Source organism: Asterias rubens, chromosome 10, assembly GCF_902459465.1.
Source record: "Asterias rubens chromosome 10, eAstRub1.3, whole genome shotgun sequence".
Classification (NCBI taxonomy): Eukaryota; Metazoa; Echinodermata; class Asteroidea; order Forcipulatida; family Asteriidae; genus Asterias; species Asterias rubens.
The window spans coordinates 16020816-16048123 of NC_047071.1; the positions used below are offsets into that span (position 1 = coordinate 16020816).

The window sequence follows — 27308 nt, forward strand, 5'->3', positions numbered from 1 at the left end:
CGTCCAAATGTCAGCAAAAAACACATTTCACTCAAAATTAAGTCCAACTAGTTATGTCGGTCGGCTAAGTTAATGCTTCCTATTGCTGCACCTTAACCACTACAGTCAATCTTCAAATTACAAATCCCTGCCCAAGTAGATAGAGAATGAAGTTGGTGGGCTCGTGAAACAATGCTACTGGGTCTGCAGGCTCGTCACATAAATTCAGGCGGAACCCTGCGTAAATGACTCATCCATCATGTATTTCATGTGTGACTCTCTGAGTAAGGTTTAAAAATCCTAAAAGCCCTAGGTCTTCAGTCTCATTTTACTACTATGAGATTTCTCATCTCGTTTGAATGAGTCGACGGGATTTTTTCAATAGTTAGTTCCCACTTAAAGTAACACAGTGTAAAGTTGGCCGTGTTTTTGTGCAATAACATATTATTTTAATAGATGGAAATTTATTATTTTGTAAAGCACAACTGCATGTTTTGCTTTAAATTGCTTGCATGATTGGGTGATGACAATATTTGGCCGGGTAGAAAAGTAAGAATGCTTGAAGCAGGGCAAAGCCATAACTCAACTTGCCTCATAAGATGGTATATATGTTGGGTACGATCTAATTTGGCAAAGGACCATTTGGTTGGTGATTTCATCTACAGAATATGTGGCAGCTGCTTATGCAGTTTGCATAAGTTGCCTGTAAAGACGGTGTTTATATGTATATTAGGCATTAGATGTTTTTAATAATTGATCTTTCTGTTGTGTTTACAGAGGATGTTAGCATGGTAGGGGAAGGCGAAAACATTACATTCTATGGAGTCTTCACAACTGGAGAGTAAGTTTTTTAACACTGTCTTCCAAGTGTAGTTTCAGGTACTGGGCCTAAATTCATAGAGCTGCTCAGCACAACCAAATTATGCTTTCCAGAATAAGGTTACCAGCCAAACTACCATGTCACTTGTACAATTTGTGGATGGTATCCTGCTCATTTTTTGCTGAGCAAACAATTGTCAACCAACATTTTTTGTTTGAGCAGGTCGATGAAATTGGGCCCTGTTCTGCAAAAATTCAAATATGAACATGAAACCAAAACCAATGTACATAGAGTCACTATAAAATCAGATTAGCACAAGGTGATTCAAACTATAACCAGTTTGTTGCTATCCTGTTGCCAAATGTCATCTTACTCGAAGATTTCGTTAAAACACTTTTTTCTTTACAAACTAAACCTTATTTTAGCCACGAGATTCCCGGTTCAGCAGTTTGTGCGTTCAGCTTGAAAACAATATCGGCCATCTTCAATGACGGACAGTTCAAAGAACAGCAGATGGGTGCATGGTACCCGGTACCTGAAGATGATGTACCTAAACAAAGACCAGGAAATGTGAGTATTTACATAGACAGTGTCCTGGATGAAGCATTAATCAGGCACCCTGGATGAAACGCATATCCCATTTTTCATGTAGTGTTCAGATGGTTGAGAAATTTCATACAAGTATTTATAACTGAGGTGCATTTCAGGTGCATGGTTAGTCTTTTTTCCCTTGGAATTATTTTGGTTGAGAGAGTAGTCGCCATGAAAGCATCATTGGAAATAATTCAATGTACTTTTGCCAGGAGGTTCGGATGCTCTGGGATTGGGATTTGAACCTGCGACCTCCACAAACTGAACCATTGAGCCCTAATGTTGGCGGCATGCCTATTGTTTGTCAATTTCTGTGTTCATTTGTGCCATTCAGTAGTCATTGAACCTGTTGAACTGCCGTGTATCTAGGGATCACACCCCAGCCGTCGATTTCACAAAACTCTTCCTAACTTAAGACTAATCTTAGGACTTGGGACGAGTCCCAACCCTGCACTGTAGCATGCAGACCTTAAGATTAATCCTAAGTTAGGGCGAGGTACTCGTCCTAACTCGAGATAAGACGAGTCCTAACTCTTTGTGAAATCGACCCCAGGTTTTCGATACAACCTCTGTTTGACCAATTTTGTCTTTTGTAAAACGCCATTATAACTTAAACTGCATTATTTCCAATGATTCTGTCCACAGTGCTCTCAAGATTCAACGAGACAACAGGACGCAACGCTCAATTTCATTCTGGAGCATCCCCTCATGCACCAGTCGGTTCCAAACAAGGGCAATGATTGGCCGCGCTTCGACATGACCAGATCGGATAACCGATTGGTCCAGCTAGTCGTCCATCAACAGGTCGGAGAACATGGCAAAACTTACGATGTCATGTTCCTGGGAACTGGTGAGTTGGCACTACAAATTTGGCAGCTTATTGTGAAAGGATTAAGTCTCATAAAGCACTAGGTCCCACATACCTTGCACGAATAATGTTTGGTACAGTGCCAGGAGCGTCAATGGATATGCGCGCTATATAAGAAGCCAGTATTATTATTATTAAGAATTGCCCAAATTTTAAAATGGAAATATCACTAATGTACTCTAAAGCTTGAGAATTATACGCAATCAGACCAGTTTAAGAACTGACTCCCGGCAGTACAATTAATCACGATCCTATAAGCTAAAGTAGTCGTCCCAGCCTCTTTTCTACACCATCCGCGGGGGTAATAGTTAAAAAAGCAGGACAGTTTTTTTTTCCCGAACCTGAGAAGTTCTCTAAGAACAAACTCTACCTCGCAAGTAGATACACACATGTTGTTACCGCAAACCAAATATATACATGTATAATAAATACACGCAATCAGTCAATTAATTGTTTTCTTCTCTCAACCAAATAGACGATGGGCGAGTCTTGAAGACGGTCATCGTGAAGGGTGCTGATGGTATATACCATTCCAACCTGCTGGAGGAGATCTTTGTGTCTCCGAGAGAAAATACTGAGGGCGTGGTCAATATGGAGATCATCCGCAACGACGAGGGCAAGGAAGTCATCTTGGTCAATACCAACAGTACGGTGGTGGAGCTACCATTACAGAGATGTAGTAACTTAACCAAATGGTAAGTGGCGGTCTGCAAGGATGAAAAATTGCCAAAGTTTCCTCTGATAAAAACATTTAGGATTTGGAACTTTGTATAACTATGGCCCAATTTCATAGAGCTGCTTAAGCACAAAATTTTGTTAAGCAAAAAAATCCTTGCTTAGTAAAATCAGATTACCTGACAAGACTCCACTCAATTGTAAATGCTAAGTAAACAACAGCTAAATACCAGTCACAAGCAATGTATAATGGCATGACATTTTGGCCAGTAACATGTGTAAAATAAGCGAGCTGTTTTCGTGCTAAGGCAAATTTGTTGCTTAAGCATGAAATTGGCCCCTGGTGAGGTTTGCAGTAGCACCGTGTGTAAATCTCCTTGAGGAGTTTTGGTACTGAAAAATAAAACGGTGATTGATAACACAGCATTTCAATCAGTATGCTCTGAATTGTCAGAGTTTTCAACCACAGGTTCTTTTTAGAGCCAACACTACTTAAAGAGGTGTACACATGAGACCCAATCATGTAGCACAATATATTAGTTTAATGGTTTACAGGGTGGCTTGGGTTTGGGGGAGTGAAAAGTGGGGAATTTGTATATTTTAGTTGACAGAGTTTGAAAAATTTCTCAGCTCAAAAAAATGTATTTTTTGACATGTGTCAATCAGTTTCCACTAATGATGTTATTTTATACTTTGGATATTGTTACCCAGTTTGAGTTGCATTGCGTTGTATTCATTCTTACACAATTTGTGCAAAGGGACTGACAGATTGCTGCTCAGCTGGGGGTACTGTCAATACAATGTTTTGATGTTGCAAAGACTCTCTTGTTACAACAGTGTTGTTTGTCTTTATTTGATGATTTGATTACAGTGCGTGTGTCCAGGATCCCTACTGTGTCTTGAATAATCTGAGCGAGATGTGTGTTCCATTCGATGGCAGCAACAGCTAGTAAGTTCCCCTCGTGATTTCTCAGCATTTTATTTCCGACGTTTTTTTATTTTAGCAAGCCACTTTTAGGATTTTTCACATTTGGCAAATCTTACCGTGTAATATTGAAACAAGAAGGTTGGTTTGAAGCCAGAAATAAAAGTGCATTCAATGTAATCTTGCTGTATTTTGCTTATCTCTTTTTTTTAGCCTCATGTTTATAATATGTACACAATTTCTGTACAGCGTTTGGAGATTTTTTCAAAAATAAATTAATATATTATTATTTCTAACTTTCGTTCAGAAGTGTAGAAAATAATTTGTAGATTTTTTTTTGTGGGGGGAAATGGAGGGAGCTTGAAATGCTTTAGTCTGAGATGTATATTTACAGAACAAACATGGTGGAAGTGTGTGTTCTTTTTTTCTTTCACCTACACATATTACTTTTATATCTGCTTTGACCATCTATTTATTTGTTTTTGTTCCATAGTGATACGCAAGACGTGGACAATATTAAAGACTGTCCAAGTAAGTACTGAGAGTTATAAACCCACCGAAATCACACTTCCAGTTCATATTTTGTAGGTCTGGTTTCCTCAGCAAACTGCACTAAACGACTCATACACAAAAAAAAGGCCTTAGATTCTTGCAGTTTGAAGTTTGAGTTTAGCACTGTCCCTCGTCATTTAAACCCGACTGCACTAATATAAGTTGACCCTGGTTTCTACTGTTATTAGTACGAGCAGTAGAGCCATATGTCAATATAATTAATGTTCGCCACACTGAACACTGTGTGTATGGACCCCATGATGTTCACTGAACTTTTTTACCCAGTGTTTTCTTTTAAGGGAAGAGTGCAGGCCATTGTTAGTAAATTTAACCTTGGGTCACGTCATTCATTGCATTTAAAGTAATCAAAAAAATTGGCTCATAATTTTTGTGTTGAATTTTTTTCTGGGTCAGTTGTTTTGAGATGTAAACATCGACAGTGACCCGAAAAATTAGCTTAGTATGATAGACCTGGGTGGTGTCTAACTTGACAGCTTCGGCAGTGGCTATGGCTGATTGCTGAAATGGCCTATTCTTCACTATTGTCACTGCAACCAGCAGCCATAGCACTCAAGTCACTTGTTACAGACACAGCCTTATGTCTTCCTCTGGGTTTTTTTTTCCAAAAAAAAAAATACTGGTAAATACTACTATGAAATTACTGATTTAAACTGCATGCCGCTTGGGTCAAGAATGTTCACGAAGGAAAAAGACAAGTCACTCTTTTCCTAACCCCCCCCCCCCCCCCCCCAAAAAAAAAAAAAAAAAAAACAAAAAAACAAAAAAAAAAAAACAACAGCAACACAAAAACAGCAACATAACCAACAAACTAACAAACACTGTTTCAAAATGAAAACAAACACATTTTATCACCTATTTTTTACCTGGGATTCCCCCCCCCCCAAAAAAAAAAAAAAAAAAAAAAAAAAAAAAACAGCAACACAAAAACAGCAACATAACCAACAAACTAACAAACACTGTTTCAAAATGAAAACAAACACATTTTATCACCTATTTTTTACCTGGGATTGTATAATCACATTTTTTGTGTTTCATTTTTCAATGTATTCAAAGTGTTAATTTTTCCCTTTTTCTCATTTCTCCTCTTTTTTACACTCCATTGCTTCTTCCTCACATCATCATCTTCCTTCATCAGAAGAAGGTAAGTCAATTTTCCAGAAGTCAATTCCTAGGTATCGTAAAAAAAAAAGTTCAGACATTATTATTATGCGGACAAAATAAAATCTTACTACTCATTTTGCAACAGCAATAAGCTTGAAAGCCCAAGCGTCATTTGCTTTCAGGGGCATTCATAATGGGCGTTTGCTATCACATCCAAAAAAGCTTCAGTCACTTACAAAACATCTCATAGACAGGAGAAACATTTCCTTTGGGAAAGTGGGTTGGGCATCCTGTATTCATCAAACCATTTCAGTTTCAAGATTCATAGCTTTAATCATATTTTGTCTGGTTGACAATTACTCATACCTTATATGATATATGAATAATGTTATGTTATAACATATGATATATTAGTTATAGGTTATTTGTTATACTGAAGTATTATAAGTGCTGAATTAGATATAGTATACTGTAGATTATGCCTGTGTGTGAATAACAATAGAGACTGGCTCAGCTAATCAAGCATTACAATGATGGCTGCCTTTTCATTAGATGGTATTACAGCAGCAACAATGCACTAATATAAATAGCCAGAGGTATATGTGAGGTCTTAACATGGTGATCATGCAGCATAACAGAGGTATTCAAATACTACGGGTAGTACAGTGTTAGACCACAAGTACTGAACAGATATTTGGTAAAAGTACAACTGGAAATCCACTTCTCTGCATTGAGCTGCAAACTCTCCCTGATTCTGCGGAAAATGTCCAGAAAATAAACCAATCATTCCATGTTGTGATGAACAAGTTGGAAAATCTCCTTGATTATGAAACTTTGTCCCTGCCATGTTAGATGCAGTTCTAAATATCTCCCTTGATTTTTGTACAAAATCTTCCTGATTGCAATATACAAATGTTGGCAGTTTCTGGAACTGATTTGGGGGTGTTCTTTTTTGGGGACATATACTGAGGGGTCAAAGAAATAATTTGATCCTTTTTTTGGGTGTTTGTAACTGTGTGGTGACGGTTCCGGCTAACAGGGAACTTAACCTAAATGGCAGCAGCATAATAGAGGTGTGCTACTAACCATTAGGCAGTTAGAATCCTTAACATCAAGTAATTCATAAAAATGTCCGCTTCTCATCAAAATGGGAATACTCTGGTAAACAAATCTCTCTTGGGGATCATTCAAAGCAAACTCGCCAAAGAGTTTGCTTTTTTTAAATCGTGTCTTCACCTGATGGGTAAAATGTCATTCATAATTTTTCTCACTGAATGATCTTGCTGATTATTAAACAGATCATATAAATGAGTATAAAGAGAGTTTGTTCAAATGAATAGAAAGATTATATACCTAAGCTATACCACTTGAACTTGTGAGTCTCATATAAATCATGAGCAATCCGGGAAAATAAATTTGATGACTCGTGTAGCAACATAAAGCCAGCACCAGAAGAACTCGCATACATAATATAGAAAGTTCCTTCTTGACACCACAAGTCAACCACCTTGGTGGGCAACAATATGTCATTTTTGAATGCACAAGTACAGGTTGTCCGTAACTTTGGGCTGAATTCGTTGCATGATTGATCAGTGAACCACAGCGTTGACAAACTAGAAAGTTGGCGCAGCTCAAAGCTAAAACCCAAGTTGGTTTTAAACATGGTCAGTAACCGGAACAATCCTCTGCTTACACATAACATCACACATTGAGTTGCCAAAGAGAATGGCATTAAATACATAATCTTTCGGAGATCAGTACTTCTGGCATACACATTGCACTTTGGCAAATTGGTTTGAGTACGAGTGTGTTTTGTTTTTCACTTATGTAATCACTTTTGAGATGCACAAAGAGAATGATGCTAAAGCACAGTCAGTTCTGTTGAATCATATAATTTATTAGCATCAGAAATACCACACCCACTCTTGCCTGTGATGTTTTTCATTTTTTTGATATTTTCTAATTTGGGGGCATGCTGTAGTTTATTTTTTCGTCAAGTTAAATCAGAACATCTATGGATGTTTGCATATTAATTTGGGGAGGTATTGTGATGTTGCTTGTTTCGAGAAAACACTACTAACTGATTTAAAGGTGTCTGCTTCTTTGTACTAGGATTCCTTCATAGAATAAGGCTGTCAACTAACCAAGACGTGTGAATGTTGCCTAAATACCTTCCCTTTAAGTGGAATGCTTTAAAGGTGTCCCAGTGATTTTACGGAATGACAAAACCCACTATTAACTTCCTTAGAAAGCTTTCGTACTACGAAGCTTCAAAATTAATGTTGTGCTTTGTTTGTTTTTAATAAATCTGAAAGTTAATGACTAAAGGCTAAACATTTCTTTTGTAGATATTAACTTGAGGGTACATTTTTGAGCATTTCACTTTCTGGTCATCCCAGTTCGTATAAATAGCGACGGCAGCCATCTTTGAAGATTTGTCTACAGTTTGGTTGAGCTTTTGAGCAGAGAGATTCAGGCTGTGTTAGAATGGACTGCTCTGGCTGTGCTACGGCTAGATCACTGCATCTCTGGCTGTGGCCACGGCTAGATCACTGCATCTGCCTATACTGAAGTACTACTACTTTAGCCAACAGCCACAGCCAAACCAAAACATGCTCAGTTCAGGCTGGGCCTAATTTCATGCCGCTGGTTACCAGAAAGTACTGCGTAACATTTTCAGAAAATGATTGTGGCACCATTCGCAACAATGTAAAACTGAATGGAATTTTTGCTGGTTACCAGTTTGTGCTAAGCCAGGTTTGTCTGTGCTTAGTATGTTTTTCTGCTCACAGGCTTGATGAAATTGACAAAGACAATATGGCTGCCAGGTTGAAGTTGCCCACTGTTCCGTCTTCTAGTTGATGTTTTGCTAACATTGTAAATTAATTTTCCCATCTTGTTATAGTTATTGTCGCAACAACAGCTATTTCTTGTACAGGTAAAGGAATCCTGAACCACTGCGGAGGTTTTATACCTTTTTTGCCTGGTTTTCATCATAGGGACATAACATCCATGCTTGCTATAAATCCATAGGCTTGGCATTTATCATCCGCTATCATTGTTTAGTTTGGGAATTATTTACTTTGCATCCAGTCATTTTTATTTGTCCAGCATGCTATTGTTAAGAATTTTTTGGAGTATTTGTGTTAGATTGATGGTGATACTTTTGTATTATTTTGCTTGGTTGTGTATTTTCCTGTAAGAGCGATTGACAGTTTTTATTTACTTTTGGGTTCAAGTTTGTGCAGTTTCTGATACCAGTGTTGAGGGATTTTCTTTTAGAAATGAACTTTTATAATACAGAATTTGGATACAGAAAATTAAAAGGAACTCAACTTACCTAATTGTTATTTGTTGTTAAAAACTGCCATAGTTCTACAGGGAAATAGTTTACTTAGAATGAATTTTTTTTATTTTGCTGATGTTCTATAAAGGCAGTGTATACTTTCGAGAAAAAAAATCCATTCAAAATGTTCCGTATATTCATTTTAAAAAAATGGCAATAAAACAAAAGTTGTGAAAGTTTCAGAAAATTCCAGTAAGCCTTAACAGCTTCAAACCCTCATTTAACATTGAGAAAAAAACTTCTGAAACCCTGTAGTTCTTCCTTGTTATGACAGAGTTTTTTATTGAAGTGTCCGCAAGCATTCAAGAAAATATCACCAAACATATTTTTTTTTAAGAGAAATGTAGTCCTCCTGAATTTAAATTTGAACATCTGTAACTTGCCCCACAGAGGAAAACTCAAATATGTTTAAGAATGCCTTACAAATTCTGCTCCACTCCATCTTAGCTTTCAAAAAGAAGATATGGTGAACTTCTTAAAGACAAATTAATGTTAGTATACACTGTCTTTCAGTTGCTTTGTTGTTTTAATTTGCACAAATTATGTTTGAAAATTGTTTTGTTGTAGCAAATACTATGATGCATTTCGGTTTACCATCATGTTGCACTTGGAATATGTAGCATAAACAATCTGAGATTGCTGGTATGAAGTTCAAACCATTTACAAAAAGAAATACATTTTTTTTTCTCCTAAACCTTCAACGGTTTACTGAAGTTGCAATTCATCAAAAGGCAACATCAATCTACAACATTGTAAAGAAGTTTTAAAAGAAAAGTGGTTGTAAAATGGTGACCACTTGCAGTCAATGCAAGTTTGCACAAATTGCATTTTTGTGACACCTCCCGCAAACGTAGAAAACATAAACCGATAAAGGAAAAAGTTATCAGTAGCAACCAAAACTTTCTCACACATTAGTGATATTTAATTTCATTGATACCAAGCAAACTCAGTGGCATGAAAACGTGCAATTTATGTTTGGGAAATTTCAGTTGGAATCATGTGGTATGGTTAGAGTAGAGGTATGGTGCAGGACTCGGAAAATTGTTTTTTATCCTCGCCAAGAGGTTTTAGACAATCATTTTATTTTTGGACAGAGTTTGAAGATTCCAACAAATTCGGAACTGGCAATGATGACAATGTTTTTGGATGTTACATTTTTTATCTCAAATTATGTGCTTGACAATGAAATTATGCATTTAGAACTGTACTTCACATTTTGATAGAAAAAGGGTCATTTGTGACTTTCATTTTTAGAAAACTTTCTTGCTAAAAAATTGCTTTAAACCTAAAAAGCATCAGCTGCTTTTAAATTCATAATTACATCAAAATATTTCAGCCAAAATGTTCAGATAAGGATGAGTGTTTTTTTGGCAAAATATCATTCCTTGCCGTTAAATCCATACCTCTGCTCAGGTTTTTCTCCAATTTTTGTTGTTGATTTTTCATTGCCTGCCTTTTGATTTGTCTCCTTTCTCCCCGATTCCTTTTATCCCCTTTGCTTGCATATTTGGGTTCATCCCCCTGTCCCCATTTCCCTGCTGGCTCTCCCATCGTTCCCCGGCCCTCCCCCTGTATCTTTCGTTCCTGCATGTTACAGTGCCAGTTCCTCAGACAACCACCCCAGGGGAGTGTTTTTGTCCGACGGCACAGCCCTGTGTTGAAACTGGTCAGTGATGCTATTATTTTAGTTTTGATTTTTAGTTTGTTATTTCTTCGTTCTTTTCTTCTTTTGATTTGCATGAGTTCAACATGCCAAGCCTTTCACACAAAAAATGCAACTTTGAGAATAGCGGTATGAGGTTGCACTTGAGTAAAACCATTTTTATTCTTGTTCAGGGGCCATTAGAAGCATTGTGATTGGTTGATCAGTACACTGAAATTTGCATAACAAAATGATTCTCTTCCATAAGTGTTGAAACAGCCAAATAATAGTTAAATACATGCTAAGGTAACATGGAAGTTTGAAGGCCCAGGCCTGAAACAACTTCTTGGAGGCAATGGAGACAATTGCATACATGCCCCCTGGTCATTGCCTTGGTGCCATTGAAATGCCCCAGTAGAAATTTACTCATAGGGTGCCTTTTATTAAGGAGAAAATGCCTTGGTGCCCTTGCCCTTTGAACTGAAGCATACAGGCCTGAAGGCCTTCATTGATGGAGCTATTTGCTTTAAGTTCTGTCACGTTTTCTTAACCAATTTTCAATTCTGAACAGGCATAACCACAATAGAGTCATGTGCCACAATCATTCGTACCTGTCAAGCTTAAGGCTGGCGTCAGTCGCAAGCCTGGCATCACGTCAAACAAAAAAGCGCCCACGTGATGTTCTTTTCTTTTATTCGAAAGACTGAGTCATCACCAGTGTGCACCGCCCAGAAAGAAATTGTCATACTTTTAGGTTGTCAATCAATTGTTGAAAAAGTCAGTCTGGAACGAAAAAGGGATAGGCTGAGTGGCCTTGTTGCTGCTCATTCTTTCCTGACTCTATGTATGCAATGTACAGAGCTTGTGGTCCCTGCCTAAAATCGGTAGTGTTGTTTCACATGAATGAACACAGCTCATTCATTGAAGCATAAAATCAAGAAATTTTATCTCTTATAAATGATTGCAAAGAACAAGAAGCCCGGTAGTTAAAGTTAACAATAGTGCTCATTTTGTCATGCATTAGTTCCCTTAATTGCAGTTGATTTGTTGTATCCAAATCGAAGCATAAAAGTTGTCATTTTATTACTCAATCCGCTTGAAACTGTTCAGCGATTTTGTTGTTTGGTGAAAAACAGGAAATGGCTTTTGATTGAAAGTAACTGAACCGATCACAATATTCTATTTTTGAAACCCCTGGACTCGACTAAAGATGGTAACGCTTCCAGCAAGTTGGAACACCAAGAATTGTTTTCCCTCTCTGCCTTTTGAAGTTTCATTGTTTGACGGCGGAACAATGGAAGTAAAGTCAAGGACTTTCAAGTCAAAACAACAAACATTGTTTTGTCAAACAAATTTCCCAATTGTGAAAAGGGAACTAAGGAAACTTCTCCTGTATTTAGTGCTTCAACAAAAACACGAGTGAAAAAACAAGTTTATTTTTATAATAAACTAACTTTGTTTGTAAGCGTGCTCAATGTCAGAAGTCAAAATTTGAGGGAAAACAATTCTTGGATATGTGAATTGAAATTGAACGATGCATAATGATGAATTCTTCCCTCTGTTTTTTGGTATTTATTTTTAAATTTGACGTCGAAGCAGGCAAGGATTGCGACACTGATGGCGACTTAGGTGATAATGACAAAAGTGATAGTGAGTTAACCGAATTTACAGTGCCATTGTTGCCATTGCAATAACTTGCTCTACCATAACACTTCATTTTGAACCCAACAAACCCTAATTTATTTGAGAATTATATTTGATAGTTTTTTTGGGTTTTTTTTGTGGTTAACATTTTAACAAGCAGGTAGAGTTTTTTGCAATATCCGTACTAAACAAGGTTTTATCAAAATAATGTTTTTCTAAAAGCCTGATTTTTAAAATGTATGCAGTTTGTTGTGCTGTAATACTTGGAAATGTATCTGCGGCCCTGTGACGTATGGTGTCACTTTCATCCAGGACAAATTTTAAAGATCTTTAAAATTCAAAGAGTTTGAAGACTATTAAAACATAATCTGTTAGAATTTTCCGAAAATCTTTGGGAGAGATTTAAATAATCTGCATACATAAAGCTGTACTTCTTTTGTTTTCGGCAACACGATAAAATTTATTTTACTAAAACCTTATAAACACACAAAACATTCAACAGATTGATAACATTCACCATTGAAACTGAAAAGCTTTTAACTTCAGACTGGTGCCCACTTCAATACTTTGGGTATTTTCCAAACCTTGGCTTAGGCTCTAGGCTCTGTCTGATGTGAAAAATTCACACTGTTCCATTACCCAATCCCAAACCTGGAGCCAGAGCCCACGCCTTGGTTTCGAAAAGGCCCATAGTATCATTCAGACTGGTGCCCACTTCAATACTTTGGGTATTTTCCAAACCTTGGCTTAGGCTCTAGGCTCTGTCTGATGTGGAAAATTCACACTGTTCCATTACCCAATCCCAAACCTGGAGCCAGAGCCCACGCCTTGGTTTCGAAAAGGCCCATAGTATCATCGCACTCTATTCCTTTTTTATTTGGGCACCAGACTTAGTTTCAAGCAATGGATGTGGGTATGGTTATTTCATATCGTTGTATAGACTCATGAAACTTTGCTGTATGTTTATACAGCTCACTGAGCACTAGACATGCATGACACACACTCTAATAGAGTTCTTCATTCACTCTCTTAGTACAACAAAAACACTTTCATGTTAAGAGTTTGGATCAGATGTCTTAGCAAATGTTGTCAAAGTACCTTAAACGATGGCGTAAATGACAGAAGTTTTACTAATGTCTTGTAATTACCTTGATTTTTGATACTATGTCAAGTGTTGTGTTTTTTTATTTGAAATTACGTTTTGCCTGCCTTGCCTGCTTGTTGGTTAGTCCGTTTATTTTGTTACTTTTTTAGATTGATTTATATGATTAATAACGACATTTCTCAACAGGATTTATGTAATTGTAGTATTATGTTAATACACTGGATCGTATTGTAATTATGGAATTCTGTGCCACATTGAGATGCATGATGTAAAATGTGCACAGACCGTCCTTGCATGCGACCTATGATTTCTTATTCTTTTTTTTTTCCGTTTCGTACACTGCATCTCTTATCCCGGCATGCGGGTTGTTGTATATTCATCGTTGTGAATGTTGTTTACGTGACTGTGTGTGCTTATCCTCCCCCTTCCTGATAACTGTAGATCTGGCAACCACCATACTCCCAACCTCCTCGGCCGTTCCACCCAACGGAGCGACGACGTCGTGGCCGACGCGGCCTAATTCAACAACCGCAAAGAAAGGTAGAGCAACTCAATGCTCTGCAGTTTATCTCTCTCTTTTTTGTAAAAACTTGCCTTACTCTGTCTGGAACACACCTGTCTGGCACCCTTTTTCCTCCTGTGATCGCACTAAGCAAAGTTAACTCTAGTCGGTGTACCATTTTTGTTGTTGCTGGTTTTGCTGTTCTATGTGGGGGCAGATGAACATCATGTACAGAGCGTTGCTGGGTGCTCTTGGCTTTTCATCTTTGGCTTCAGATCCTCGGGGGTCATGCTTGATGCTCAATATACACCCCCCCCCCCCCCCCCAAAAAAAAAAAACAATAAAAGGAAAAACCAGAAAGAAGGTTTTTACGTGTACCTTGTGGTGAAACATCATACATTTCAAGTCATTACACATCCCCAAAACAAGTCCACCAAGTTTATACAGCACTGTTTGAATTCAGGACATGGCTATGGCTTTATCTGTCTATGCAGAAAAGCCATAGCCAAAGACCCTCAATTCAGACACGGGCTGACATAAAGTAAATTCCACATTTCCGTCACACTTTGACAAGCCAAATGGTAGAACTCTGGCTACTGATGTTGAAGAGCATACTGATGTCCCACCTACACAATTTCACCACATCAAGAAAGTTCACTTTTGCACCAGTGTTTTTGTGAAAGAATTGTGTACAACGTGACCATTTTCCACTTAAAGACATGACATACATACAAAATCCACATGTTTATCAACAAGTCCTCAACAAGTCCTCACTGTTACCATCTTCAAACCTGAACATTTTCCATTCTTACTCTTTTTCGAATCCCAACACTGTTGGGTACTCCTCTTTGTCTTTGGTCTTTTCATTACCATCACCCTCGATTACAATAAGATAGTAGGCGTGGTTGGGTTGATCTGACACTAACGTGTGAAATGATTTCTCTATTAACACTTTGTAGTGAACTAACAAGTATCTGCTTAGTAGCAATTAAGGATGACAGGAAGACTACCCAGACCTTCTTCAATAGACAATTTGACCTGTGACATCATATGTTTACAAAAGAGCCACTGAACCTGGACTTCCGGCAGGCAGGATTTGTACACAGCCCGAACACCTCGTAAATTATATTTTATGGAGATTGCTTTGATTTCTCATCAACTTTTGATAAGAAGACAAGGGGCACATTTCAAACCTTGTTTGGCTAGTTTTTTTTTTTTACTTTCGAATTTATGCGGAACTTATGACACCAGATTTAATTTTTTTTCCAACGGAGCAGTGTAGTATCTTGCCTGCCAGGAAATGCCATGGAATGTCTTGGGTCACTCTTGTTGTAAACAAAAGTTACATGGTCTATACAAACCATGATTTGATAAACGGACGTGTAACCACAATATCAAAGTGCTTCATAGGCTGTAACTAAATACTGTTTGTCAATTTTAACTTTAGGCGAGTTTTTCAACATTACAATGCACATAAGAATCACCAATGGCCACTATCCAGTCTCTTTTTAGAGGCATGGCATAGGCTATTACCGAAAGGGTAAATTAGACAAATTTCACTCGGTATACAGTTGGTATATAGGATTTAATTGGTTTGGAAAGATACGCAGTTACAGTTCAGTCTTGTTCCAACGGAAAACAGATTTCTTTTGTCTTGTATAGCAAGTACAAAAGAAGGGTTAGGGCACGGAGGTAGAATTATTTCTACCCCCTCCCCTTTGTCAACTTTTTTGTCATGAAAAGCAGAAACGTTGTCTTCAAGTTCATGTCTTTTGAGTCAGGTTCCTTTTCTTATTATAACCTGTAGAACATTAATGCTAAAGAGGGGACCAGCCCATTTGTATGTAAGCCTCCCTCTGAATCAAACAATCTTTAGTTTTCGGTAAAACTTATCTTGAGACAATCCATTCACCACTTCATCCTCATTGAATTCATAGTGTCACATTTCACCTTTGTTGATGTCCGACATCAACAAAGGGTGTCTGTCTCGCTTCCTTTTTGTCAAACTGATGTCCACCCTCGGCATGCTCAGAGGGTCTCATGCTATGCAGGGACAGGAGAAGGGGGCCTTGGTGATGACGGACAGCTTGTGGAGCAATATTTCTTAGCAATCTTGGCAATAATTCTGTCAATTATACAAACTATACTCAAATTTAATTAAGATTAAATGTTGGATCTTATAGGCTTATGTTTATCCTTAACTCTGCCATATAGCTGTAATACCAAGATGAAATGCAGCATTTTTAGGTTCAGTTTTAAAAACAAATGCACTTGTTTAAGGCAAGTTAAGTAATACAAATTTAACACCAGCTCAATTTTGAAACTCGTGCTTACGACTTAAGAGGTTTAAATTACAATACCCGCTACGTAAGTAACATGACATTCCGATCAAATAGAAGGGTATTTGAGAATTTGTCTTTGTTCTTAGGAATCAACTCTGCTCATATGTTGGTCGTTAGTTAACATATCAAGACACTTAGATGAGACTTGATTCTGTAGAGCTCCATGCCGTAATTATACAAGTTTGGTAATCTTAGTAGATAATCAAAAATCTTTTTCCTCTGATTAGTTTAGCTGACATCCTTGATTAACCGGATTGTCAATAGAGACTCTTGTCTTGTAGGGCCCAAGGATGTAATCATTCTTGGAGTTAAATTTCTTAATTTACTAGAGTGACTTTGATCAGTTGGGTATTACATTCTCTGGAAGTATTCCTGTTATCAACCTTTAGGGAATTCTTACTGTGCACTAACTTTCAACCTGCACCGACAAACTCTTTGAAATCCAATGCTTGATTATTTTCATCTTCTTAGTGAGAGAGTGGAGTAACCTTTTTCCTTCTGTTTGAGAACTAACTAACCTCCAAAACTGTGCGCAGGATTTCTCCACAATAGGAGACTTTCCAACGCTAGGCGGCAGCAGACATACCGGGTAAATTTCCATTGTTTACGTAGTTCTGAACATGCGCATAATTCTGAGAACAATGGATTTACCCGGTAAGTCTGCTGCCCTCTATCGTCCCAGAAAGTCTCCCATTGTTGGATTTAATAGTCGATTGCTTTAACCATAACCCCCCTATCTCTTATACCCACTCCTCCCCCTTCCCCTTGCTACGTCTGTATATATAGGTACGACACCAGAAACCACTGAGGGTTACTCAACGCCGTCCCCCAGTCCGCGGCTGGTCGTAACGACTATAAGCAACGAAATCCTACCAGGCAAGACTACGACTCAAAGGAAGAACACCTCTAACAACATTGACCCTTACGTTGGAGGTAAGGCCCTTTGTACACCTCACAATGGCGGCTATGTTATATTATGTTCTTGTCAGTTTAGTTTTTTGATAACGTTGCTACGGCATCTTTCTCCTGCATCAAAACATTGCAATTAGTCACTGACTCATAATCACAACGTCACACACAGGGATGTGATTCCACCATCCGAATTCTGACCCTCGTCGAAGAGTTTTTGACGTTTGAGAAGAGAAAAAAAGAAGAAAAAGTAACAATTACATCCCTGTTTCAGAGACAACCGTAGTGCACTGCTCAACTAGTTTTTATTCACGTATGAAGTTAACGCAGTTGAGCATTATTTCCTAACATTTTTTTTTGAATGAGCTAGGCTTAGGAGAATGGTCTGTGCCTGAAATGTTAGCTTGGCATGCAGTTGGAAGGGTTACTTAAAAAAAAAAGAAGATGAATACACATACACTGTAATTAGGTTAGCAGGTGAACCATTTGGCCAAAAGTAGGAAATGTCATCATGCTTGCCCGAAATCAAACCCAAATAATACCACTACCATGAACGATTAACAGATCAATCATTAACATTGCAGTCAGAATAACAATTCATTTTAGCTACCCGTATAACAGCAATAACCAAGCTCAGTCCCCCCCCCCCCCAAAAAAAAACACACACAAAAAGAAAAACAGTAATAACAATAACTGTGGTACATAATACATCAGTTTGAGATTCATGACAAACTCAAGAAATTCTGGAAGACATGTTTTTTTTTTCGTTTTTTTTTATATATTATAAACAATCTCTCACTAAAGAATACCATTGTTCAGAGATGCAGTCTGGAAGAACATTTGTTTTTGTTAGTTATCAGAACCCTTCCCCCAACCCACTGCCCAAGTTTCTACTTGTATGTTTAATCATTAACGCTTGCATTGTATATAGTATCTGCATCACTCACATAAAACTAACACCACGCAGTTGCATTTTGTTCTTAAGTTCAATACTAACGTTTCTGTTGTCCCATGTGATTTTATTTTGCCGGCGGACACGCTGGCCTGTTTTATTGTCTGAGAATTTGCATTTAGCATATTTTGACCGAGCACACAATATTTGGTCGATGTTTGTTTCACCGTCCATTCTCTTTGTTCATAAACGGCACAAGTTGGCAATATATAGCTCTGAAGATGAAGTTTGACAGTGGTTGCTCAGAATAAGTTGGATATGTCTTGCTGAGTCCGCTAACATCACAGTTTTTTCCGACCTGGAAGTTTCAAGTCCAGAGGAAAGTGAATCTTTAAAAAGTTCAAAGCTAAAAATCTTTAAGCAGCGCCAAGACGGCACAGCTACAGCATGACCTCTTGTGACATTCCTGGTCTGGTATTTAGTCGATGTTATTTGTAACTAGAGACTCTTGATGCATGTTACAGTCCATGAAGCAATTTATTTGATGGTCAGTCATAGAATATGTCATATATTTTTTTTTCCCCTGTTCCATACCATTAAACCCTTTTCGTTTCCCATCTGGTAAACTCATTTGTCTCTCATTAACGCTGAGACCTAACTCCCATGAACCATTGGTAAATATGGCCAAGAAATGTCCAAGCTCTAAAGAAATTGTTTAGGATCGGTTAAAGACAGGGCACATTTTTGCTTACTCTCTGGAAACAAAAAACAATCAGAAACTTAAATATTTTCAGGTACTTAAAATCTTTCTGTTCTACAACTCTGGCATCAAAATAACTTTGAGTTATTCACTCTTTTCAATCTTTTTTCCCCCTCCATTCTTTCAAATTAATGAAAATCAATCATACTATTAACACCTTTCCTAAGTGACTATTCTAAAAATGGAATTGAGGTACGAATTTGGTATATTAATAAGGGTAACAACAGGATAGCCAGCTGTGCTACTTCTAACAATTCTTACAACAGGGCGCCACTCTGGAATCCGGCATTCATTTTGACTTGCAAAACACACAGCTTTAGTCATGTGCCCTGACTTCATTGGTTGCAAACTGCATTAAGTTGGATACATCATTAATTCATTTTCAAGAGAAAAAAAAGCATAGAGACATACCATTTAATATAAATCAGAAAAATGAGCATACTCATACGTTTTAAATTTTAGATTTTTTTTATGTGGGTTAAAAGGCTATCATTTTTATACTACCAATTTCCCTTGATTTTAGTTGACTTTGTCACTTGTCCCTTTTTATTTTTAATTTATTCGTGTGTTTTATTTTGATCCCACCACCCCTTGCATGCTTAAGAGTAAATGGTATAGCATTGGTTGGTGTGTTAAAGAAAAAAGAAGAAAAAAAACTTATAACGGGTAGTTCCTCGAGGCGTCAAAAACAAAGATAGAAAAAAGATAAAAGTTAGAGTTCATTGGAATGCCCTAGACTTTCTTTCTCAATAGAAGCACACCACCTGAACGAATGGTTTCATGTTTTGTTGCTGATGATAAAGGCATGCATCTTCAGCCCATCGGCTGATTTCTTTTTTACTTCCTCTTTCTAGTGCCAAAGTGAAAAAATGAACAATTCTGTACTCTGCAGTTAACTTTAATTCTGTTTGCGTAAAAGATAAAGTTGCATGTCTGGTGATGCTTTACTGTGAGCTGATTGAATTAGAAGTATGATGAATTTGACAATCTCACAGAAGTTTCTGACGCACAACCAATGTAGTATCTTATCCATAAACAAAAATCTTCACGCATTCAAATTGCATCGTAGAGTGGGGCCAAACTATGGGAGATTTACTATTCCAATTGATAGGGTTTACCAATTCAGGGATAGCTTAGGGCCAAGTTTTTTTTTACATTACAATTGGGTTAAAATTATACTGCTGAAAAGGCAATGCAGTAGTTTAATCAGCCCCCCTCAAATTAGGCAAACAAATATCAGTTGTTAGCGGTTTTTTTTTTTGTCTTTTTATTAAAAAAAAATAATAATGAGGCTTTAAGGCCGGAAATAAGTGTGTCTGTCATGCGTTGTGCAGAATGCATAGTATGTAAACATTTAAACTGAAATACACGCCAAGCAAAGCACATATTTTTTTTATAGAATAACGCAGGAATTATGTGTGTTGCGTGTTGTGCACTTTCAGTTTTACGAATTGTTCACTAAAAACACTACATGATGATCGCACAGATTTCCAGCCTAAACAAGCTCTTTTTTTGTTTTTTTAAAGCTGCATAAAGTTAATCATATAAATACCACCATGCCCATGTAAAATACTTAGAAGGTAGTAGCATACATTCATTCACAAACTTTCACCAGTAGTAATCAATATTTTGTGCACAATGAAAGAATAAAATTGGGAAAATAAAAATAAAAAATAGAAACAAATCGAGCAGACTGATTGCCTAGAACGAAACAGAGAAAGTCGTAATGAGCAATGTCTTTATCTAGCCGCCATGAGTGACAATAAAGGGTCTTCTCTTCAATATCTTCTCACAGGTTCTTAATACAAGGGATCCTTCCGTTCTTCTCTCTCTGGTGATCGGCTTAAGTACAGTTGAAAGATTCCCAAAAACAGTGTTTAGAACTCGTGTCTAAATTGGTGACCTTGGCCTTGCCTGAGCCACCAGACAAACATTAGGCGAAGCTGCTCTCATTGGTTATTAACAGTAAAGATCTCGAAAATTAAGACATATTTACTGTATTAATTTTGTACATCTGATCTCATCCTCAACTGCTCTAAACATTTCAAATGAACACATCATTATTGAAGATTGTTTCGCACACATAATCAGATTAAAAATATGCATTGAATTTTGAACTTTAGTTCATCAAAACTTGCATGAACATACAATATTCAGTCATTCCGAAATTTGACCCGTTTTCCTTCAAAATTTTCTTTTCATTGAGCTGATAAGATTCTGTTTTAAAGTTACTTTCAACTGTACATGTGTCATCGGTGTATGTGTTAAACTTGTTTATTACAAATCAACCAAGAATATTTTTCTTTTTGCCTTTCTAGTTTTCCTGTAAAGATCCTACACAAAATTAATGCAATTTGAGGCTAAAGACCAATGAAATATTCTTGGGCGATTTGTTCCACGTCACATTTTTGACAGATTACTTTGGTTGTCATTTTTTCTTTTCAGTTATTCAGTCTCTCAGGTTCTTATTCACCAGTCTTGGTTATGTTTCTCAGTAACAAACATGATTTTCCCCCTCTCCTTGAAACGCTATCCAACTTATTCTACTTCATTGAAGAGCTCAAAGTCTACAGCTTCAGGTGGCAGAATTGTGCCTGTTGAAACTGAACTAGTTTGGAACAGTCGGTACTGGATTGGACCAGTTCTATCTGGTGAAAGAGCTGGGCTTTCAATTAGCGCTATCTGGTGGAGGAACTGGTTTTAAACCAGTACTGTCTGGTTAAGGAACTGGTTTCAACTGGTATTCTCTGGTGGAGGTACTGGTTAAGACTGGAAGGACCTGGCTTTTGGTGGTTAATAATTGGTTGTTGGTGGTTGGCTGGAATTTTCTTTATAGCTGGATGGTGGTGTGCTTTATCGGTCAATATATCTACTTTGTCATTAATTTTTTTGTCTGTTTTTTTTTGTATATGAAACATTGTTTGTATCGATATGTAATTGTTGTTAATGTGTTTTGTATCGTGTTTGTGTCCTTTTAATTTGTGTTTTTTGTTTTGGTACAACAACAGATACACAAGACAACAACATATTCAGCATGCTGGTGTTTAATGTCATTGTTGATGCTTGTCTTGTTTGTGGATGTGTTTGTTTGGATGACAATTTGTGTAAAATGTGTGATCATTTTGTTCTGGAAGTAATTGTTTATGCACCTTGTACCAACACTGTCAGTTAGGAGTAAAGTTAAATAACATGTTGAGCAGTGCATTCAGTTGTCAAATTTGTCTTAACAAATTGTATAGAAAGGCTGGCAAAACAATTCAAGAACTGTTCAAACAAGTGTTTTTTTACAGTTAAAAGTAATTGTTTAATTATACAAAATATTAGTAGAGATATCTGATCCGTTTTAGTCATCTACTGCATGCTTGCCTGCTTTTTCTATTCTTATCCAATTTTTAGATTAGCTAGAAATCCTAAAGTCATTTCTGTTTGACTTTCCTTACCGTAAAATAACATCACAAATAACTTTCCCAGATATTCCGTGCATGATTGATACCCGGCATGACTGTGTACCAAAATAAATTTATACCTTCCTTTTCATCATCAGTATGATACTGGGTACAAACATCTTATACAAATTCTACAACACTTGGACAGCTCGGTTATTCCCATGTGGCAGGCCTGGGTTTTCAACTTTGAGAGGGCAAGGCCATCTTCATTTTGCAAAGGGCACTCCCATTGTAAAACCTTGAAGTCTATGGGACACCTTTGAAAGGGCACCAAGGCCAAGACCAGGGGCAACAGAGGCCATAGCCTCCACAGACTTTGTGTAATTCCGGGCTTGATTTGGGGTTAATTACACTGTGGAAAGTGAGGACAATAGGACAGTTATCTGCTTGAACAGATAAACCAAACTGCACTTGGCTGCAAGTTATCAACGATTTGACGATCACCATTCATATTCATTCATTTATTTACGATTGCACAAAAAAGTATCCTAATTCAAGGGGGAACAAAAAGCATGTGAAATATTAGTTATTTTCTTAAATAATTGCTTTGAGGTGGACGACCTAAGTCACGGCGGACACTGTTGTTGTTTTTGTAATAATTCATTCACTTCATTAATTTAATCATTGTATGCCCTGTTTTCTTTTATTCCCAATTCCCTTCTCCTTCCTTTCAATTCCAACTTCAATGATTCCATGCGGATTTTTCCCTACTAACCCTGTGTGGAAAAAAACTGTTATGCTCTGGTGAGTTTTACTCGAATGTTGTACGGATGAATGAACAATCCAAGACTAACCATTATTTTAACTTGTTATCTTGAATGCCTTGTGTTATGTTTTTATGATTTTTAACTACCTGTGGTTCCCCTTTGTCTGTTGTAAATGTTTGATACATCTGAAAAGGATGTGAATGTCGTTTTTGTTTTAACTTTGGGTTGAAAGAAGAAAAATCGGCTAGAGTGGGCTTCGAACCATCGACCATCAGATTAACGTGACAGCACTCTACCAACTTTGTGTTGTACTGTATTGTCATTTTAAGTTCAGTGTGTGTCTGTTTATTTCATGTTGATTTTACTTCTTAACAGGTCTCTGTGACTTAATTTGTGATGTCTATGTCTGTTTCCCACATGTCCTACTGAATGTGTTTGTTCTCTATGTTCTTAAAATGTTGAAATGATTTCTGACTAATAATATGTTGAACCAATTTGTTATGATTTCAGAATAATGCATTATTTCTTTCTCTAACTGGCAAGTTGAATGATGACAACCACATAAAAATCTAACTTTCTTGTTAATTAAACTTTGTGACTAATGTTTGCTCTGCTAACATCTCTAACTTAATATTTTTTACTCAAGAGGTTGTTTCTTTCTCATTAATTTATGGCTGTGTTTAAAACAATGGCTTGCATGTGCCTACAACTGCTTCTGAAGCCGGAGTTAAAGGCACTCCTTTCTGTCATGTCTTTAAATCGCCTCATCAACCACTTATTAGCCAAGTCTTGGCCGATACCCAATGTGCAGAACTTGTTTTTTAAATAACAGACTTCAGCAATTTAATGGTGTTTAATTGTTGTAAACTAACAATAAAATTTACTATGAGAGGGTGTCAATAATTTTATTTTTTACTAAACACTAAATTCTTCATTTCACTGTGCTGAGATAAATCCAATTCCATTCACCTCAAAACATGCACCATTTCAGACATAGCAAAGAGCATCTCAACCATCACCAAAAAAAGCTACAGGGCCACTCCCAAAATAAAAGTGCTGCATTTTGATTTTGTTTGTTCCTGCAGAAAAAAATGCACAACATGAATTCACAAAATTCGTTTCATTCTTTCATTGCACTTCTGAATAGTTCATGATGTAATAAGTTGAAGAGAATGGATAATCATTTAAAGGAACAAAGAGGCACAATTAAAAGATCAACGGGTTTTTTTCAAGTTTTTTTTTAAATACAATTTTTATCTCTTAACCACTTTTCCTACCTTCCCAGGATCTGTCGGTAAACCTCAAGGCTCCCCGTCAGCGATAGTCTGGACGTTCTTCATCATCGGCTGGCTGATCGCCTTCGTCTTAGTCCTCTTCCTCGTCTACATCTACTTCACCAAGAGATGCAAGGGTAACTATCAGCCCACAGACACAGAAGATTCCGTCTTCGGCTCAAGTAGGTGTTCCAACGTCTTGACCCGTACTGTGTGTGTGTCTCAACCAACCAAAAAGCCATCCTTGTATCTGCCAGAGCTCACATTTCACTCCCAAACTCCCCCCTTTGAAGAACAGGACACCTCCTCAAATGCACCCTCTCTCAGCTTCATTTATTTTTGTCCTCGTTATTTTGTAGAAGGCTTACATTAGCACCCTGTGTTTTGGTTTTGTTTATGTTTTACTGTGGTATTGCATTCAGGGTAACCATCTATTTTACACTCGGGATGGATGAAGAATTTACTTTTTTTTTAATGGAAACCTTCAATGAATAGAAAGCTTTTTGACAATGGAAACAGTCACCTGTTATATCAACACGACTAAAAGAGTCTGACCTGTGTAAATTAAACTCTGTATACTTAATTTGAGAAAGAATATCAAGAAATGTTCTTTCTCAAGTTTCTCTAAATTTCAAAAGAAATTTCAATGAAAATTATCAATCACCCTGAAAATTTAACTACAAAGAGAAAAAAAAAAACCTTCATAGTGTCACCCTCTATGCAGTCCCACTGTGTCAAAATGTCTTCACGTCCTTTTAGTTACTTCTGCGCAATTTTACATCTCCTGTCGAAACTCTCTGCTTAGTATTATTGCATGGCATTACGTGTCCGCTCAGTCAGGAGACAGATAAAAGATTAGAGTCCATACCTTTTCGTTTCTCTGTCACAGCATTGCAATCAATGTGACTGGTTTTTCTCATGATTTGTTGTTTCTTCAGTCATCCGTAACTTGAGACTCGAGGAGGGCAATCACAACCATCCAGTATGAGTAGCGGTTAGGCTTGTAAGCATTGATGCTCCCCCAACTCACCACACCCCTACTCAATTGACTAACACCCTCCACTCCTATTATCATCAAATCAGACATATATATCCATCATTTTGGCAGGGGTGATTTAATCGGGGGTCTCTCCATATTTAACCCTAGCACCAGCCACATGTTTGTGGCCAATGAACTTCTTGAAAAAAGGTGTGATTGCTTTTCTTTAGGCTAACATTTTGCAGAAATGATTCTCAAGAATGATGTGTGCTGTTGCACAGTGTTTTAACACTCACTTACTTATTCAACTCAGAAATCATTAGTTTTGGCTCGAAATGATGTGATTTTTGGCTCAGAAATCATTTCTGAAAGTTTTACTCTCTAAGATGTGTCTCTGCTGCGGTTGTGAATGCAATCATCTAGAATTCCATTTCAACTTTCGCTTTTCTAACTTCTTCTTCTTTCTGCTTGTACTTCCTTTCCACCATTTACACGTTCTAGTTTGGTTTTTGGCTATGAAGCAATAATATTCTCTTGAAATCTGTAGTGTAGAGCTTTGTGTCTCATACTTAAAGTGTTATGTTGTTGACGTCTTTTTTCTAAAAGCTAATTGTTTGTCAACAGACAATGCCTGGTTTATACATACTATTATGCAAGTGAAAATGGGGAACATATTAAGACCTTCGATGTTTGCAGCAAATTCTTCATCTCTATTGAAATATTGTTTGTTGAAAATCTCATATCAATTTCCAAGTTTATTTTTCTTCTTGGCTGTGAATTTCATTTTAGAGCTACCTTGGTTTTGCAAGCGCAAAGTTTTCCAGTGTAACGCAATGAAGGGGCCAAGCCAGGGAAAAGGGAAGAAAGGCCTTTGTAGCAAGTATGACAACCCCGGCCTGTTATTGACTGACGATTGCCTTTGCATTTGCATGACGTATGAATAGAATGAACTGAAGCATGTTTGGGTTATGGCTTAATTTTACATTGGTCGACGGAAGTCATTGCTTTTTCTTTTTCGTTACCTCTATGGGTCATGCGGCTGCTTAATACCAAAGTAGAAATGGTGTAGAAAAATGTAGTATCCCAAACCCACTCTATGGGTATATGGGCGTAAACTGGGTTATATCAGGTTTATCGTATTTGGTTTTATCGTTGTTCAAAACAAAAGCAGTGTAGGTGTTAAATTAAAGACATCCCCTTTAGGCCTGGAATTAAATGGAGGCCCTGGTCTTCGCCTTGGTCCCTTATCAAAGGTTCCCCGTAGACTTGAAGATCTTCCAATTGAAGTGCCCTGCGCAAAATGAAAAGTTCCTTGCCCACTTTATGATGAAATTCCAGGCCTATCCCTTGGTTTAGACTTTACTGTAGGTCTGCACTTGCCCGTGCATTTTCTAGACCCAAGTTGCACTTGAACCTGAATAAGGTAGGGTGCTATCAATCAAGCCAGGTGTTTCTTTTTGTTTGTTCTGATGATAACATATCTAGGATTGACTGAAAATGCATGAAACTGTGAGGTTCTTTTTTAGTTGTGTTCCATCTGCAAGCAACAATTGGGGTTAAAGGGAGTTGTGCTCGATGCTTTGTGTATGAAGCGCTTTTGAACTTCCCTATAGTATTAATTTTGCACAACTCGTCACCGTTCTCGCAAAGAGCCACATATCTGACAAATTATTGAATAACACAGGAAGGGGGCGTATATCACAAGCATTGTAAGGGGCTGGGTACCTTTAATTTAATGACTTGTTTGTTGTGACATCAATACTTCGAAGTAATTAGAACCCAAAGATATGCCTAGACCTGAAACCATGCAAGGTTAGTTTGAGATATCATACAGTAGGTTTTTTGGAAACGGAAAACTGGCCAGGGATCCATTGAAAATCAACATACATTTGATGCCAGATGAAATTGAGAATCAACATGGTTGGTATCACATTATTTAATCTTTACATTTTTAAAAATGCCAACAATGGTGTACAGAATCAATCGTAGGCTTCCCTCTACCTAGAGTAAAATATCAAACCAAGCTTTAAATTTTCCCCTACTACCGCAATGGTCTGCACTACCCCTCGGAATGAAAGCTGCGCCTCACTGCACTCTTGCCATTTGGTAGCACTGTAGTAGTTGTTGGGATACGGGTATAATGTAATGAAGTCAGAATACTAACTAATGCCTCTCTTGTTTTCCGATTGCCACCATAAGTGCCCTCATCTACTTCCACTAACACCAAT

General features: G+C 37.4%; 1 protein-coding gene across 13 annotated transcripts in view; it reads left to right on the top strand.

Moving 5' to 3' along the window:
- Positions 1-27308, top strand: part of LOC117295312 (semaphorin-6D-like) — a 63594-nt gene that overhangs the window by 30540 nt on the left and 5746 nt on the right. The window contains exons 8-19 of one of the 13 annotated variants that reach the window (XM_033777870.1): positions 757-820; positions 1225-1369; positions 2036-2240; positions 2734-2953; positions 3805-3882; positions 4352-4389; positions 5567-5572; positions 8438-8497; positions 12120-12170; positions 13711-13809; positions 16900-17046; positions 24113-24283. In XM_033777870.1, the coding sequence (XP_033633761.1) occupies positions 757-820; positions 1225-1369; positions 2036-2240; positions 2734-2953; positions 3805-3882; positions 4352-4389; positions 5567-5572; positions 8438-8497; positions 12120-12170; positions 13711-13809; positions 16900-17046; positions 24113-24283 (1284 nt within the window). Of the gene's footprint in view, positions 1-756; positions 821-1224; positions 1370-2035; positions 2241-2733; positions 2954-3804; positions 3883-4351; positions 4390-5566; positions 5573-8437; positions 8498-10475; positions 10545-12119; positions 12171-13710; positions 13810-16899; positions 17047-24112; positions 24284-27308 lie in introns of all 13 variants that reach the window. The other 12 variants (XM_033777875.1, XM_033777871.1, XM_033777872.1 and 9 more) reach the window with 12 other exon arrangements.